At 38.6% G+C, this 18278-nt stretch overlaps 1 protein-coding gene across 1 annotated transcript in view; it reads left to right on the top strand.

Moving 5' to 3' along the window:
- Nucleotides 1-18278, top strand: part of ankrd28b (ankyrin repeat domain 28b) — a 76807-nt gene that overhangs the window by 4155 nt on the left and 54374 nt on the right. The window contains exon 2 of the mRNA XM_080427331.1: nucleotides 16181-16264. Coding sequence (XP_080283457.1) covers nucleotides 16181-16264 — 84 coding nt within the window. The remainder of the gene's footprint in view (nucleotides 1-16180; nucleotides 16265-18278) is intronic.

The following is an 18278-nucleotide window of genomic DNA, read 5'->3' on the forward strand; positions in this document are numbered from 1 at the left end:
GAGCTTGTACATACTGTAGATGCTATTTCTGAGAATAAATAAATACATCTTGAATATATTAGAACATTTTGAATAATTTTGAACTTTCTTTTAACACAAATCTTCTCTTCTGGGGGTCCCTGGCACAAAACCTTTTGAAATGGGGGTCCGTGACCAAATACATATCAATTTCGGGGGTCCTTGACATGAAAAAGTTTGAGAACCAGTGTCATAGATGATGTCACAAGCTGGCCACATGAAGTCTGAGATCCATGTTGGAACCACACTATTCCCATGTGGAACCTGAGAACCACGTGATTGAGCTTTTATTTTTTTAGAAAAGAAAATAGCTGTATCACAGTCAAACTGACTTCATGTACAACCTGTAGTTGCATGTTATAGTTAAAGGGATACTTCACTTTCACATAAATAAATAAACATTAAAAAAAAATATTTTAAAAAAATGAAAGAAGTTATGGCAAAATAAAGGCCCCCTCACACATTAGTAGGACACTCTAATGCGTGAGGGGGCCATGAATTTTCCATTACTTTTTTCATTTATTTTTAATATATTTTTTAAATGTTTATTTTATGTGAAAGTGAAGTATCCCTTTAGCCTAACAACATTTATTTAATTTTTTCTTGCAATGAAAATGTAGTTTTCTTGTCATCATATTCATATATCGTTTATTACACTATAAATGAAATGGGTCCAAATGAACGTCACATTAAAGGTCATTGTAGATGTGTTACATGATTGGCAACGACAGTTTTCACACTTTACACCTACTTATCAAAGCAGGAATAGCTTTTTTGCTTATCGTCAACCTCCTATCTCTCCATAACGTCAACTTAACACTTGCATGTGTGTATGTGTTTTGTCCACGGCTGCTATTCTTATAGCTTGTACATACATGCATGCATGCATGCATGCGTGTGTGTGTGTGTGTGTGTGTGTGTGTGCATGAATGATGGTGTGTGCCCCTAGACTCCAGTCCTGTCTCCATGGTGATGGCATTAACTAGGCTGGACTGCACGAGGAGGTGCACAGTCGTGTCGTTTGAGAGAGGCATAGAATATCTCCTACACCGAAAAAGACCTCCAATAACAACATGTAGCTTTGTCCCTTTGCCTTTCTCTGCTGGGGGGGATACAGAGACGGTTTAGGCCATTAAGACTGGGAATGCATCTCTGTGTCATTTTTAAGATTTCTTTGGGTATTAAGAAATAGCAGATATACAAGCTCGTGGCGCGGCACTCTGCAATTTTTTTTGAAAAATCGTGAAAATGTGTGCAAATCTTTGAATATGTATATACATTTTTAACTCAAATCTTTGCTTCTGGGCCCTGGGGGGTCCCTGGAACAAAATGTTTTCAGATGGGGGTCCGTGGCCAAATACATATAATTTTGGGGGTCCTTGACATGAAAAGGTTTGAGAACCACTGATATATATATATATAGCAACATAAGTTTTTTCAACCAAAAAAGGATTTAGAAGACATTTGTAGAATCCCCCAGAAGAAAAGACTTGAGTTAAAAATGTTCGCTTTAAAAATATATATCTATTCAAAGATTTACACACATTTTCAAGATTTTTCAAAAATAGCAGATCTACAAGCTCATATAGCCAAAGAAATTTTAAAATGACACAGATGCGTTCCCGGTCTTAACTCTTTCACTGCCACACTTATTTCAGACTGTGTCGTCCCAGTGCCAGGAAAAAGGTGCATTTTTCCTCCGTTTGTTTTTTAACATTGAAGTGAATGTAGCAGCAATTTTTTGGATAGCGTTATCTCCTAGTTCCTTTGAGATAACCCCCCAAAAAAAAAAACCCAAAAATTCCCCCAATTTTTCTTTTTTCTTTTTTCAATTTGTTTTATTTTTATATTTCCGTCTTTCCGTCATTGGCCATGATAGCCATAGAGCCATCGGACGGGAATTCCTGTTTTTGGCAGTTAAAGAGTTAATGGGTTAAATGAAGCGATGTAAAAAGTACAAGTGCCCGCTTGTTACTCTGAATTTGTCTCCAGACCGTCTCTGACCTCCGCTGTACCCTGTAGATATTCCCATATTTTTTGATAAGAGAATGAAGGGATTGTCTACAGCTTTGTAAAAAATAGTTTTTATTTTTAATATATCGTTGCTGTCGGGCAGCAACCAGCTAACTCCCATTTTTTCTCCATAAATCAGTGCTATTGAACACCCTTTACCGTTGGTAAAAGAAAATATTGAACCAATGAAAAGTATTAAAAAGCGCTTCTGACAAAACCAGCTAACTCCATTGGATCTTCAAACTCTCTGCTAAACCAGCTAAGTCCACCAAAGGGGGGTGGAGTTAGCTGGTTTAGCTGACTCCAGGCTCCACCCCTTTTGACCTCCAACCTCATTGTGACCTTGAGATCGTCATAATCGTTTCCATGTTGAAAAATGTTCATATGTTTTCAAAATAATAGCAGAAATAGCTGATCTACAAGCTTACACCAAGCTTGTAGATCAGCTATTTACACTATTTTTAATAGTTTAAAATTATGAATTATGTCAATAATCTGCCATGTGCCATTTGCGATTACAAAGCCTAAAAGGCAAACCGAAATGAAGTTTTTAATGCATAATTATCTTCCAATGTTCAATGTTAAAAACACAATTAAATCGTTAATCGCAATTATTTGTGTGACAATCAATCGTCACCTTCAATTTGTAATTGAAGGTGACAGCCCTAATGTCTACTCCAATTTAGCAAAATTACTAACGCAAATAAATGCAGTGTTGAATTGATTATTCAGCTATTTTGAAATTGTCGTTCATAAGGAAATTCAAAAACGTAGCATAATTGAAGCTTAAGCAAATCCGCCACCTTTCCCAACATATGCAATGAAAAAGCAAGCTGACTAAAATAAAATGCTGTGGTCCTCATGATCTAATCTAAACCTTTCACAATTGATAATGCATTTTCAATATTCAACAACATCACAGACAGTCTAGTCTAGTTTTGTCTCTCCCCCCTCCTTTTCTTTTCCTTTTAGCAATTTTTGCTTTTATTTTTAACTAGGATAATAGGGAGACAGGAAACTGGGGCAGAGAGGAGGAAGGCCACGCAACACAGGTCACCAACTTTGTGATGGAACCGGGGATGATATGATTATGCGGACGCCTGGACGGCACACTATCCTGTCATCTGCCGGCACGCTCCCTGGCCTAGTAATCTGTAACCATATAATGACATTGACAAGTATATTCCCATATGTGTATGGATCTACTAAAATGTATGTCTAAGGGAATAGGTAGGTAGCTCACTCAGCCGTAGTCTTTTCTTCTTGCATAACAACAAATCGACACGAAAAAGTTCGAATACATTTTTCATAATCAACTAAACCGATTAGTCTGTTTAACGTAACCACTTAACACATTGACTGCCAGAATTAAAACATAATTTTTCGTCCCCTTGCCAGCAAAACAAGCGATTTTTCTGTACCTTTGAAAATCCATGGAATATTCTCCGTGCCCGCCGTCCCCGCGGAGATCGGCTCATTACACGCACGGGGCTGTCGTAGTATAGGAAAAAATAAATGATCCGCCCGTCGCAATCCTTTGCATAGCTGCGGCCATTTCAATGAGGCTTGTTTTTGCCACAAAGCAAGAGGAACGGAGATAAAGCGATTTTCCCTCAGGATGTAAACGGGAAGTAAATGAGCTTTTATTTTTTTAAATGACGTAAATTCCGGGTCTGACGTCGTCATCAGGCAGTGAAAGCATCATTCATAGGATAGATCACAGCGCCCTTTGGCGTGATGCCGTGATCACTGCAAACATGATTTTTTGTTGTTGAAAGAACGCACATATGCTTGGCAGGCAAAGTACCCTGTATTATACTTCTTTTTACAATGGTAGTCTACAGAAATAGTGAAAATAGCCGATGCCACGCATTGTGAGCTTGTAGATCGTAATTGGGGCAAAAGTTTGAAATAATTGTGACATTGATTTGAAGTCATATCCATCATCAGCATTGTAAAAGTGGAATGTTGTGAAGTCATGGAGGAGTTAAAAGGCCCTGTGTGTGTGTGTGTGTGTGTGTGTCCATGGCAGCGATGTTCCCTCTGGCTGTGTCACAGTTAAGCAGTCAGATCCCCTGGAAGGGATCCCCTCGCTGCAGAGCTCTCTCTCTCTCTCTCTCTCTGTGTCCCATGCCGGCCTCCTCCCGCAGGCTATGGAAAACTGCTTCATGTAATGAAACGGTCCTTCCCTGCTGCCTTCAATTCATGATAAGCGTAACCTCACACAGGGGTAGTGCCCACATGGGGCTCCTCCTAGCCCAGTGCTTCTCAAACGGTGTGTCAAAGGCACACACTGGTGTGCCTCGAGACAAGTCCAGGTGTGGCCTTGGGATCTAGTGACACAACCACACATTTTTTATATCGTTGCTGTACGGCAGAAACCTCTCACTGTCTCCATTTTCGTACCTTTTGTGTTTTTTCGTAAGGTAATGCCGTACTTGATCATCCTACAGCGTCACACAAAATCATCAAAAGTAGCAGATCCACATTAAGCGACGCGTTTCAAGCTCGTCGTCAGGCTACTTTTGCTGTTTTTGAATTTGAAGGCTGAAAAGTAACAGTTTTGGACATACGAGTTCATACACGCCTCATACTAAGGACCGCAAATTCCGTCAATGGAAACGAGCTGCAAGTTTCTCTTTGCGGCTTATTTCATGATCAATAAATATATCAATCAATATATCACTCATTTAATTTAGTTTAACTCAGTTCCACAGATACATAGTCAAAATAGCAGATCTACAAGGTCGTTTTTTTTTTTTTTAAATCTACAAGCTCACAACGCCTTGCTTGTAGATCGCCTCTTTCTTATATTATTTCACAATTTTGACCGTATTTATAGTATAGTTTGTTGATTAGTTTGGATGCAGTAATAGTCTTTTTTCTTTTCTTTCTTGAGGTATTAAAAATATCTTAAAAGTCCTTAAATTGTGACTTCACTGTCATCTGGGGACCCCCCCCCCCCCCAAATCATGTGGGGAGCCCCCTGGGGGTCCTGACCCACAGGTTGAGAACCACTGTCCTAATCTACATTCTATTTTGCTACTTGTTGTAGTCACAAACTCAGAATACAGGGTACAAACTACAATATAAAGTTCATAATAATAATTAATGTACACCTCATAGGAGCAGAGATAGATAGGAACTAAAGAACAACAACACTTTGTGGAAGAGAATGTAAACGGAGCAGAGATATTTGTTTAAGAAAAGTAGATGTTTGCGGCAGTATTTATTGCTCTGGTGTTTTCTTCTTAAAAAGTGGGATTCCCTTCAAATGATTTATGCTTGTGTCGCACCGAAAATAACGATCTGAAAACGACATTTGTCGAGACGGAGACAAATTTCATACCATTGTTTCATACCAAAAAAAAAAAACTTTTTGGACCCATCATAGTCCAAAATGTTACCTTTTATTTTTATTTTAAAAAATCCCCACATTTTTCTTTATGAAATCAGGCATATGTGTTTTTTTGCGTTGTGCAGCATGCCACGGTCATAGGCAGCATGTGCCGATATTGTCATTTGTATTTGCGTGCCTTTGTTTTGTATCACAGGATGAAGCAAGATATAAACACACTTGGAACTGACACTTGTGCTCCTTGGTGGACTGGTGGTGGTGGTTGTTGTTTGTGGTTTGTGCTGATGAAGGTCTAGACTCCAGACACTTGTTTTGTTCCGTGGGGACCTGTGGTACTGCTGGCTTTCCGTCCTGCAGCAGGGAAGTTAATTGCATTCACTTCACTTGGTGTCAGTTGTAATTATAGCTGTGTAATCGGGGACTAGTTATTGTACACAGAAAGCCCCCACATACAAATGGAGATCTGACAGACCTGTGTAAAAGCACTGCCGTCTTAGTTGAGTTGTAATGTGGTTCTCTCTGACAGAGGGTCTTGGTACTGGTTAAAAGCATAATGTAAGAAGATCAAGAATGTATAATTCTTTGTTTTCTTTTTTCATATATTTTTATATCAAGTTTATAACAAAAAGCAGGAACATTGATGCTAGGACTGAAACGGTTAATGGAAATGATTCCGTGCCCCGGTTCGGATGGAGAGCCGGGTTCCCAGTCTAGGTTAGTTCCGGGTGGGCACCCTGCCACCCTGGTGCCCCCCTCAGGGCTCCCCGGGCCTGCGTGGAGAACCGGGCAAAACGGCACATGTGGTGTTTTGGCAGAGCACACTTAGAATATGTTTCACTTGTATGAAGAACTATTGGTTTAAATAAAATATTTATCAAATAAACACAGTCATTGTTTGGCTAACATCATTGGCTTCTGGAGAAACTACATTTTTCAGTTACTCGTCACTTCAGCTTCACGTGCAAGAGGGAGGGACAGCCCATTATCAAACATGGGGGATTTTTTGTTGCGTCCGATTTATTAATTATATGAATAGGGCTGCTGCTGCAACAGTAAAGATGATCTGCTGCAGATCAAACCGAGCATTATTGGGAAGAAACTAAGGTGACTTTGGATTGGAGTGGCGTGGTTGTTGGTGCAAAGCGGGCTGGTCTGAGTATTTCAGAAACTGCTGATCTATCGGGACATTTCCACGCACAACCATCTCTAGGGTTTACAGAGAATGATGCTAAAAAGAAGAAGGAAAAAAAAATCAAGGGAGCGTCAGTTCTGTAGGCTGAAGGTCCAGAGGTCAGAGGAGAACTGACAGAAAGGCAACAGGGACTCAAATATCCACTAACCCTGACTCTAACTCTAACCCTATACAGTATATCCACTTACAACCGAGGTATGCAGAAGAGCATCTCTGAAAGCCAGTGGTGGAAAAAGTACTCAAATGTTTTACTTAAGTAAATGTATCAATATTGTTACAAGTAAAAGACAAGTCTGGAATTCAAAATTTACTTGAGTAAAAGTGTTAAAGTATTGGTATCAAAATGTACTTAAATTACCAAAAGTAAAAGTACTAAAATGTTTGGAAATAGCAGATCTACAAGCTCACAACGCGTCCCACTGCGAGGCGTTGTGAGCTTGTAGATCGGCTATTTTCAAATAGCCTAGGTATAAAATAGGGCTGAAGTGGTTAATGTATGTTTTATAATATAATGATTTATATCTGCAAAGTAACTAACTAGTAAGTTTTCAAATAATTGTAGTGGAGTAAAAGTACAATATTTGCTCTGAAATGTAATGGAGTAAAAGTATAGAAAATTGGAAATACTCCGGTAAAGCACAAATACCTCAGCATTTTACTGAAGTACAGTACTTAAGTAAATGTACTCAGTTACTTTCCACCACTGATCCTCCTAACCCTATATATATCCACTTACCACCGAGGTATGCAGAAGAGCATCTCTGAAAGCACAACAAGTAGAACCTCAAGGCAGACGGGCTGCAGCAGCAGAGGACCACACCAGGTGACACTCTACTGTTCAGCTAAGAACAGGAAACTGAGGCTCCAATGAATTCCCATTGATCAAATATTGAACCAAATGTTCATGGTCTGAGTCTCGATTTCCGCTGTGACATTTTGAAATTATGGGGTCAGAATTTGGCATCTAACATACAACATCCTGCCTTGTATCAACGGTTCAGGGCAGGCCACGTTCAAAGTCACTTCAATCACCTTTCTTCCCCATTCTGATGCTCGGTTTGAACAGCAGCGTAACAGTCTTCTGGACCATGTCTACGGGGTTAATGTATTGAGTTGTTGCCAGGTAATTTGCTGATTAGAAATCTGCAGTTGGAACAGGCATACTTACCTAACCTATTAACCCTTTAAGACCTGAGGCAATTCTACAAATGCCTTCTAAATCAGTAGTTCTCATTTAAAAAAAAAAGATTTTTCAAAAATGTTCAAAAATGGCAGATGTACAAGCTCATAGCGCCGCGCTGTGAGCTTGTAAATCTGCTATTTTTGAATAGCCAACGCAAACATCTAAAATGACACCGATGCCTTTCCCGGTTTTAATGGGATGAATAAAGGGGGCCGTACTAAGTGTATACCTGCTTTTAGATTAATCAAAAAAAGTGATTGAATAATCACTAAGAGAATTATCAATAATTTTGCAGCCCTGCTTTGATGAGGCTTTTGACGACCACTTTGCTGATTACTGCACACATTTATATTCCATCACACACATGCTTCTATTGCACCACGTTGAACACGTTCACAGAGGCAGTGGGCCCGCCGTTCATTTCTACTCTGCGTTCGTTCAATAGAATTCATGTTCTGGTAGGAGAGAGAACCAGCAGTACTAGCGGTCCAATAAAACAAAATGGTCTACTCTAGGTCGGAGGTCTTTTTTTCAGGCCAAGGACCCCTTAGCTGAGAGACAGATGAAGCAGGGACCCCCACCGCATACCGTATACAATTGTGTCTGCTTTTTCATAGATTTCATTGGTGCCTTCATAGTGACATGATACTGACATGATGACCATGATACGGACCTATTAGCAGTTAGCACTATCATCATTTATGTTTGTTTGTTTACACACTATCTTATTAATGTTGGATTCATGTTAATATGTAATTTACTTAGTAAACGTCACCTTTGGCTTTATACTTGTTCTGCTCTTTTTTCCCCCTCTACACCAAACCTCTTAAACGAAAATAGCCGATCTACAAGCTCATATATATTGTGAGCTTGTAGATCGGCTATTTTCAGTGAATGCCCCCCCCCCCCCAGAATACATCATTATTAATAATAATTATGCTAGGCTTCAAGGAGTTAATGTAGAAAAAAAATAATAACACAAAGATTTGGTGGCCCCCCTGTAGTAACTCTTGAGGACCCCCTGTTGTAGACCCATGGTTCTCAAACTTCATGTCAAGGACCCCCAAAATGATATGTATTTGGCCGCGGACCCCCATCTCAAAATACGTTGTTCCAGGGAGGGACCCCCCAGAAGCAAAGATTTGAGTTACAAATGTTCGCTTGAAAAAAATATATATTCAAAGGTTTGCACAAATGTTCAGGTTTTTTCAAAAATCTACAAGCTCATAGCCGCGGTATGAGCTTGTAGATCTGCTATTGTTTTTAAAGCATAAAAGGGTAAAGTGGTTCAAATTATTGTGATGCCATATTAACACATTTTGCTGGGGAACCCCCCAAAAGGACCCCTGGGGGTCCCTGCTGGACCCCACTTTGAGAACCAATGGTCTAGGGAAATGAATCTTTCTTTTACTGTGGCTCTGCTAAACGGCTAAATACCTACTAGCGCAGTCCAAATGTAACAAACCCTCAAACAAACAAAAAAAAAGTTTGGCATCCAGCTCAGATCAGCAGTGGCAGATGAATTGCATAATGAAATGCTATCAGGCCGGTCCCTCTGTCATGGATGTTTACAGGAAGTGACAGCTTTTCAACAGCACCTTGTATACATGCATGAATGAATTGTTTTTTATTATTTTCCGCCATTTGAAATGCTCTTCCTCCCCTGTTCTTGAGGCCAAGCGTTAGTTCCTGTGTGAAGGGAATGACAGGACAGAAACAGATGCGTGTATGTAATTATACTGAGAGTTTCATAAAAAGAAAAAAGGAGAAATATTTTCAACCACTCTGCTTCCTCGACTGTTCCTCTGGGGGGAGGGTTCAAGGAGAGAGAGAGGGTTGGACCACGTTTACTACGTTGGTGTCAAGATGCCCGGGCAGGACTGGCATGCCTCGTTGAGTCAATTTAACCCATTAAGACCGGGAACGCATCTGTGTCGTCTTTTAAGATTTCTTTTGGGCTATTCAAAAATAGCAGATCTACAAGCTCGTAGATGAGCTTGTAGATCTGCTATTTTTTGGAAATGTGTGCAAATCTTTGAATGTATGTATATATTTTTAAAAGCTTTTGTAACTCAAATCTTTGCTTCTGGGGGGGTCCCTGGAACAGAATATCTTCAAATGGGGGTCCGCGGCCAAATACATATCATTTCGGGGGTCCTTGACATGAAAAAAGCTCGAGAACCACTGATATTATAGCAACATAAGTTTTTTTCAAAGAACTGTCAGGATTTTGAAGACATTTGTAGAATCCCCCAAAGCAAAGATTTGAGTTAAAATGTTAGCTTTAAAAAACATATAGCCCATTAAAAAAATTGCAGATCTACATGCTCACAGATGCGCTCCCGGTCTTTATGGTTTAAGCATATCCTGCACATGTCGGCTTCGGGAGCCCTTATTTATTAAAACATGGGCTATTCAAAAATAGCAGATATACATGCTCACAGTGCGGCACCGAGTGCCACGCTATGAGCTTGTAGATATGCTATTTTTTTTTAATCGTGAAAATGTGTGTAAATCTTTGAATTTTTTTTTTTTTTTACTCAAAATGTTTGCTTCTGGGGGGTCCCGGGAACACAATTGACATGGGGGTCCGTTGCCCAAATACTTATCATTTTGTAAAAAAAATTGTACATTTGTATAATCCCCAGAAGATTTGAGTTACAAATGTTCGCTTTGAAAAAAAATAAATATATATATATAAAGATTTGCAGAAATGTTTTCAAAAATAGCAGATCTACAAGCTCATAGCGCGGCACTCGGTGCCGCGCTATGAGCTTGTATATCTGCAATTTTTTGAATAGCCAAAGTATAAGATAATGGTTGAAGTGGTTAAAATACTAAACATGACAGATGCTTTCCCCGGCCTTAATTTGGCTAACCCTCCCCTCCTGTAGCGTGCTTCTGAACACATGGCTGGAACTGGCTTCATTTTCACATTGTGTGATAACCTATCATGTCAATACGTGCTGGAGTATGCACATGTTTTTCCTGGCCCGCTACCACACCGTAAACTGAGAACAGACGGCGTTGATGGCAGCTTTGGCCGTTGACGGCAGCTTTGGCCGTTGACTATGGATCAGCTCCGATTGTGTCTGCCTCCTCCTCCTCGTCGCATTCAGAATTGCCAAGTCATCATATCGTAAAAAGAAAAAATTGCAAATAAAGGCCGGCCAGGCCAGCACCACAAACTTACTTTTTTTTCTTTCTTTTCTCTTCACTCTCACAAACCGTAACGTATGCCGTATAAAAGGATTTTTCATTTTTTGTAACCTTTTAACTCATTTCCTGCCAGAATTATTTCAGATTATTTGCTGTAGACTGCCAGAGATTTTTCATTGAAAAAAAAAGTTCTCAGGAGCCGAAATACAGATTTTTTAAGTTTTAAGTTAACAAGAAAGTGGATAGGAGTTTAAATCTTAGATAAATCATATCTCCTTGGTCTTTGGGTCTAAAAACAAGAAAAAAAATAGAACGCAGATCTGCGTCTTTGGCAGCCAGGCGAGAAATTAAATAGAACGCAGATATGCGTCTTTGGCAGCCAAGACCGGGAACGCAAATTTTACCATTATTTTATTCTTTGGCTATTCAAAAATAGCAGATATTTACAAGCTCATAGCGCGTCAGCTTGTAGATCTGCAATTTTTTGGGGAAAAAAATTGTGGAAAATGTGTGCAAATCTTATATATATATATATATATATATTTTAAGCGAACATTTGTAACTCAAATCTTGGCTTCTGGGGGGTCCCTGGAAAAACATATTTACAGATGAGGGTCCGCGGCCAAATACATATAATTTTGGGGGGCCCTTGACATGAACAAGTTTGAGAACCACTGACTTATTTCGGAATCTGCTATTTAAAATTTTTTTTTTTTTATATATATATATATATATATATATATATATATATATATATATATATATATATATATATATATATTAAAAGATTTGCAAAACAATTCATTTTCATATACTTTTTATTTTATTTTTTTAAACGCATTCCACGCCAGAGTTTAATATCATAATGTACTCACCAGTGCCAGCGATTTATTGTTGTTTTTTTGTTTTTTTCACGTCGCCACAGACCTCGCTAAATACCTTTTTAAGATCGTGCGTTAAACTGTTTGTAGACACACAGGGTAGCTGTGTGAGTGGCCCAGAGAAGACCGTTTCAATCGGCGACATTCCATTTTGCAGTAGTCGCGGTTTATGTTAAACAGCGTTCAGCGAGGAGAACTACTACTAACCACTTTGCGTAGAACTACGCGACTGGCACGCTGCGCGATTATTTAGGTTCGCGTAGAACTACGCGATTGGCACGCAATGTGTTAAGGCAAACATTTGTAACTCAAATCTTTGCTTCTGGGGATTCTACAAATGTGTTCTAAACGGTTTACTGAAAAACGTATGTTGCTATAATATCAGTGGTGCTCAAACTTTTTCATGTGAAGGACCCCTTCACCCCTGTTTGGCCGCCGACCCCCATCTGAAGATATGTTGTTCCAGGGACCCCCAGAAGCAAAGATTTGAGTCAAAAATGTTCCCTTTAAAAATATAAATTTTCATAGATTTGCGCACATTTGCAATTAAAAAAAAAGGCAGATCTACATACAGTAGCTCATAGTGCAGCACTCCGCGCTATGAGCTTGTATATCTGCTATTTTTGAATAGCCAAAGTATAAAATAATGGTTTAAGTAGTTACACTAATGCGTTCCTGGTCTTAATGGGTTAACAGTGTGTGTAGCGCTGTGAGCCACACAGCTGGTATGTTGTCTATGATGATGAGTCACACTATCAGACCTCATTGAAAGCACCTGTGTGTCGTTGCCTCCACATCCAGTCATGTGATTGACTCATCAATGTGATTGTTCCCATGTTCAGTGAATCAGTAACTTACTGTAACCCGTTCCCAAACTCCCAGTAGGCTCTATGCACAGCAGCCACATTAGAAAGAAATTGGGCCTCTTCCTTACTTAACTTCGTAGCTGTTATTAATGATTCTAATGAAGGCTCTGTTCCATTCTGGTCAAACAGAGTCAGGGTGCTGATATTGTGCATGTTGGCTCACTGGAAACACTGCTACAACAGTACAGTGGGTCTAAAAGTGTGGTACAGGCCAGGGACCATCATGGTTCCTTGAGGGGGTTCCAAATGCCCCCTTATGGGTGTCTGAGAGTGTACAAATGGATCCATAATGGTCCATTTGGTTCCATTTGTACACTCAAAGTTATGGGGTCCTTAAAGGGCAAGACCACTTTGGTAGAGGTTTGGGTTGTGTAGTTACCTTGCCATGATGTAACTCCAAAGGTGTTTTTTTACTTTTTAATAAGTAGAAAACCCGGACTGGATCGGCGGATCCGGATCCAGATCTTCAAATAGTAAAATCAACAGGAAGTTGACATTTTTATTAAAAAAACAAACAGTACTGGGTTTGGTGATGCTCTATATTGTCTGAATCAGCTATGTTTGTGTTCATTTATGTGCTAAAAGGGTGACTTTGAGAGCTGTTTTACCGTACAATGTAAGTCAATGAGGAGCATATTTTGAATTATCAATTTCTAATCAATGGCGCAATTATTTTTGATTTCTTGCCCACCTTTGGAGTTACATCATGGCAAGGTAACTACACAACCCAAACCTCTACTAAAGTGGTCTTACCCTTTAAAGTTAAAAAGTTTGAGAACCACTGTGCTACACTAAATGGAACGGAGCCTTAATTGGTCAAATTGGTAAGACCTGTGAGGGAAGTAAGGAAGAGGGCCCAATTTCTTCCTAATATGGCTGCTGTGCGTAGAGCCTATTTACTGTATCCACTGCTGACTGAACCAGCGCTCGGTTTTAAAGGTATCATGACATTCATTTTCACTTTTTTTATTTTCAATGTTTTATTTGGGGTTTTATGACATCAATTACACCCAAAAAACCTGAACTTAAAACATTCAGTGGATTTTCTGTGGTCTGGGGTTTTCTGAATAATTAGGCTGAAAAGTAATCTGAGCTTGGCCCTTCGACAGTGAGGTCACTGTCGAATAATCCCGCCCACTCTCCTCCTCGCCCCTCCCCTCCCCTATCCTTTCCTTTGGGGGGGGGCGGAGCAGAGGCGATGATTGACAGGCAAAATCCCTCACCAGCGACACCCGCAGGCAAAGATTTCTTTTTTCATTGCAGTTGAAAAGGCTTTAGAAATGTGAGAGAAAAACACCTGCCATTGATCACTGGAATGGAATTTTCACTTAAAACTTTTTGTACACTTTTGAAGGACCAGGACAAAGACTTTGAATGTGATGTAAAAGTGAATGTCATTAAACCTTTAAAAGTCGGCCACAGTAAAATATGATAGTCATATCTCAGTAATGGGAGACGTGGAGACGGAGAGATGAGGTTTCATTGCGTTGGAAATAAAACAATCAATCAATCAAGGTGTCACTTGAGATAAGATGAACCTTTTTGTTTGATTCCTGTGACGAAAATCCAGGCGTCGTCATAGCAGCAAAGCAGTAAAAGCGTGAAACAGAATAGGTACAGGTAAAGAAAGAGCGGAGAGATAAGAATGAAGAAGATACAATAGATAAATGCACTTAGAGTCTCTGACATTAGACATCTTTTGCACTTGGTCTGACTGAGTTAAATATAATGAAATATGAACACTTGATCAGTGAATATATGCTAATCCACATCAGAATGTACAGTGCATATGAGACTGATACAGTGTCAGTTGGCCGGCTACAATTGGCGGTATTTGGATAATATAATCAGTCTATCTACAGTGAATATAATCTGCATACGTGTGCAGTCTTATCGCCAATTGATGAATGAGTGAATATTTTCACAACAGTTATCCTTAACCAATTAAGACCGGGAACGCATCTGTGTCATTTTAGATTTATTTGGCTATTTTTATATTTTTTTATCGTGAAAAAGTGTGCAAATCTTTGAAAATATTAGTTTTTAAAGCGAACATTTGCAACTCAAATCTTTGCTTCTGGGGGTCCCTGGAACAACATATTTGTATATATATAAAACATTTTTAAGAATCGCCTCAGCTCTTAACTCTCTCAGTGCCAGACCCCGAGTTATCCCGAGTTTTATGGTTATACCCTCAGTGCCAGAACGAGAAATCCCGAGTTAAAAAAAATAAATATATATATATATATATATATATATATATATATATTTTTTTTTTTTGAAAAAAGTGTTCAGAACCCAAGATAATATTATCTGAAGATTTGCAGCTCCATCCACTCTTTGTTTAACCTATAACTGAAAAAGGCTGTATCTCGCTTCCTAAGCACTTTTTTTTTTCTTTGAAAAAACAAAAAAAAAATTCTGGCAAAGTTCGCAATAATTTTTTTATTTTATTGGCACTGAGAGAGTTAATGGGTTAACAGGCCTCTTGTCATAGCTCATGGAGAATGGTGGCTTAGATCACACGTCCTGCCCATTGTAAAGTTTGATTTATACGTTTATACGTACAACGTTGTATAAATTAAGCATGATTACTTGAACGGTAACTCCTCCACCTCTTGGACCTGTGTGCATGCCATGTGTATATATGGATATTTAGTATAATAACTGTAAGCAGCCACATACTTGACAGTTTTCATTTCTAATAAAGTGTTTTATTTGCATAATAACCTTTGTATAGTTTTCATGCATTTAGCAGTTTTTTCCATCAGGCACATTCCTTGTGAGAAATATGCTGTGACAATTAAAGTTGTACTTTTTGAATAGCACAACATCTTTCAATTGTATCACTAATAGTGCTCTTTTTAACCCATTAAGACCGGGAAAGAATCTGTCATTTTAGATTTGAACCACTTTAACCATTATCTTTTACTTTGCCTATTCAAAAATAGCAGATATACAAGCTCATAGCGCGGCACCGAGTGCCACGCTACGAGCTTGTAGATCTGCTATTTTTTTTTAAAATCTAGAATATATATATATTTTGCAATATATATATCTTTGATATATAAATCTTTGAATATATATATTATTTTAACTAAAATCTTTGCTTTTGGGGGGTCCCTGGAACAACATATTTTGAGATGGGGGTCCACGTCCAAATACATATCATTTTGGGGGTCCTTGACATGAAAAGGTTTGAGAACCACTGATATAGCAACACAGGTTTTTTCAAAAAAATAAATAATTGAAAAAAAATTAAGATTTGTGCAAGTCAAGGACCCCCAAAATGATATATATTTTGCCGCGGACCACCATCTCAAAATATGTTGTTCCAGGGACCCCCCAGAAGCAAAAGATTTGAGTTAGAAATGTTCGCTTTAAAAAATATATATAGATCTGCTATTTGATCTGCTTTTGAATGTATATACAGTATGAAATGTACTAAATGAAGTCAGATGATTATGTTTGACCCAACTCTCCCATCTCCCTCTCTCTCTCTCTCCGCAGCCGCCTCTGCTGAAAGCGATATTCAACGTGGACCCGGATGAAGTGCGCTCCCTCATATTCAAGAAGGAGGATGTGAACACGCAGGTAATGCATCCCTACAACAGCATTGGTTCTCAAAGTGGGGTCCGGGGTCCGTGGGGGGGGTTTCCAGGGGGTCCCCAGCAAAAATGTGTTAATATGGCATCACAATCATTTTATTTTTATTTTATTCTTTGGCATATTCAAAAATAGCAGATATACAAGCTCATAGCGCGGCACTGAGTGCCGCGCTATGAGCTTGTAGATCTGCTATTTTTGAAAATATGTGCAAATATTTTAATATATATGTTTTTTAAGCAAACATTTGTAACTCAAATCTTTGCTTCTGGGGGGGTCCCTGGAACAAAATATTTTAGATGGGGGTCCGCGGCCAAATACATATCATTTTGGGGGTCCTTGACATGAAAAAGATTGAGAACACACTGCCCTTCAGGACCACACTCATCTCTGCATCCGTTTCCTCACTTGGCCTGTCAGCGATCATGACATGTTTACTTGACGATCATACAATTGAATTGTGTTTTTGTCATTGAACGTTGGAACATATAAATAGAAGGCTTTGTGAATCAAAAACTGCACAGGGCAGATATGACAAATATGTTAAATATACAAAGAAATGACTGACAACATTCAAAATAAATAATGTACCATGGTCAAAACATGGCATATGTAATCATTTTATACTTGCAAAAATGTTTTGAAATGTATGTCAGATTCGTTTGAAAAATGATCAATTATGCAAAAATTATTGCGATCACCTCAAATAGTTGCAATCAAGCGTTTATGTAATACTTGTGACAGACTTATTCCTCACATAATTCTATCACATTATAATTCTAATTCTAAATATCGCTAATGAATGATTTTCCTCAGACTTCCTTTCACTGTCTAGCTTTAAAAAAAAACAAAAAAACTCAACGGCAATTCAAAATATCTAATGAATGATGGTCAATTCTAGTAGTTATTAGCAATAACACTGATCCATTTTTATCCATCTCCGTTGAAACTAAGGCAATACCAAAATAAAGCATACACGAGAGTAAAATAACAGAGTATGCATTCACAGAATCACAGAATGCCCTTCTGTACAGAAACGTTCTTAGTCGACCAAATGGTGAATAGCTGATTGATTTTATGTGAGACTTCCCCTACATCGCTGCATGATCTGTTTCTACTTATTTTATGGCATTCCTCCGTGTTATTAGAGTGGAGGGTGGGCGTTGTTTGTGTCACAAATAAGGCTGGTTTAAACTTGCTTGAAGTTCCCTTGTTGGCTTTTTCTGTCGACTGACTATTTTACTTAAAGGGATACTTCACTTTAGGGCCGGGGAAACATTTAAAAAATATATTAAAAATAAATGAAAAAAGTAATGGAAAATTCATGGCCCCCTCACGCATTAGAGTGTCCTACTAATGTGTGAGGGGGCCTTTATTTTGCCATAACTTCTTTCATTTTTTTTTATATATATTTTTAATGTTTATTTTATGTGAAAGTGAAGTATCCCTTTAACCCATTAAGACCGGGAACGCTTCTGTGTCATTTTAAGATTTCTTATGGCTATTGAAAAATAGCAGATATGAGCTTGTAGATCTGCTATTTTTGAAGAAAAAATTTGTGCAAATCTTTGAATACATATTTAACTCAAATCTTTGCTTCTAGGGGGTCCCTGGAACAAAATATTTTGAGATGGGGGTCCGCGGCCAATTACATATAATTTTGGGGGTCCTTGACATGAAAAAAGTTTGAGAACCACTGATATTATATCAACATAGGTTTTTTCAAAAATGTCTTCTGGATTTAGTAGACATTTGTAGAATCCCCAAAAGCAAAGATTTGAGTTAAAATGTTTGCTTAAAAGAATTATGTATATACAAAGATTTGCACACATTTTCATGATTTTTCAAATATAAAAATAGCAGATCAACAAGCTCATAGCGCGGGCACCGAGTGCCACGCTATGAGCTTGTAGATCTGCTATTTTTGAATGGCCAAATAAATCTAAAAATGACACACAGATGCATTCCCGGTCTTAATGGGTTAACCCCGCCTTGCTGCTCT

Source organism: Gymnoscopelus braueri, assembly GCF_963280865.1.
Source record: "Gymnoscopelus braueri genome assembly, chromosome: 4".
Lineage (NCBI taxonomy): Eukaryota > Metazoa > Chordata > Actinopteri > Myctophiformes > Myctophidae > Gymnoscopelus > Gymnoscopelus braueri.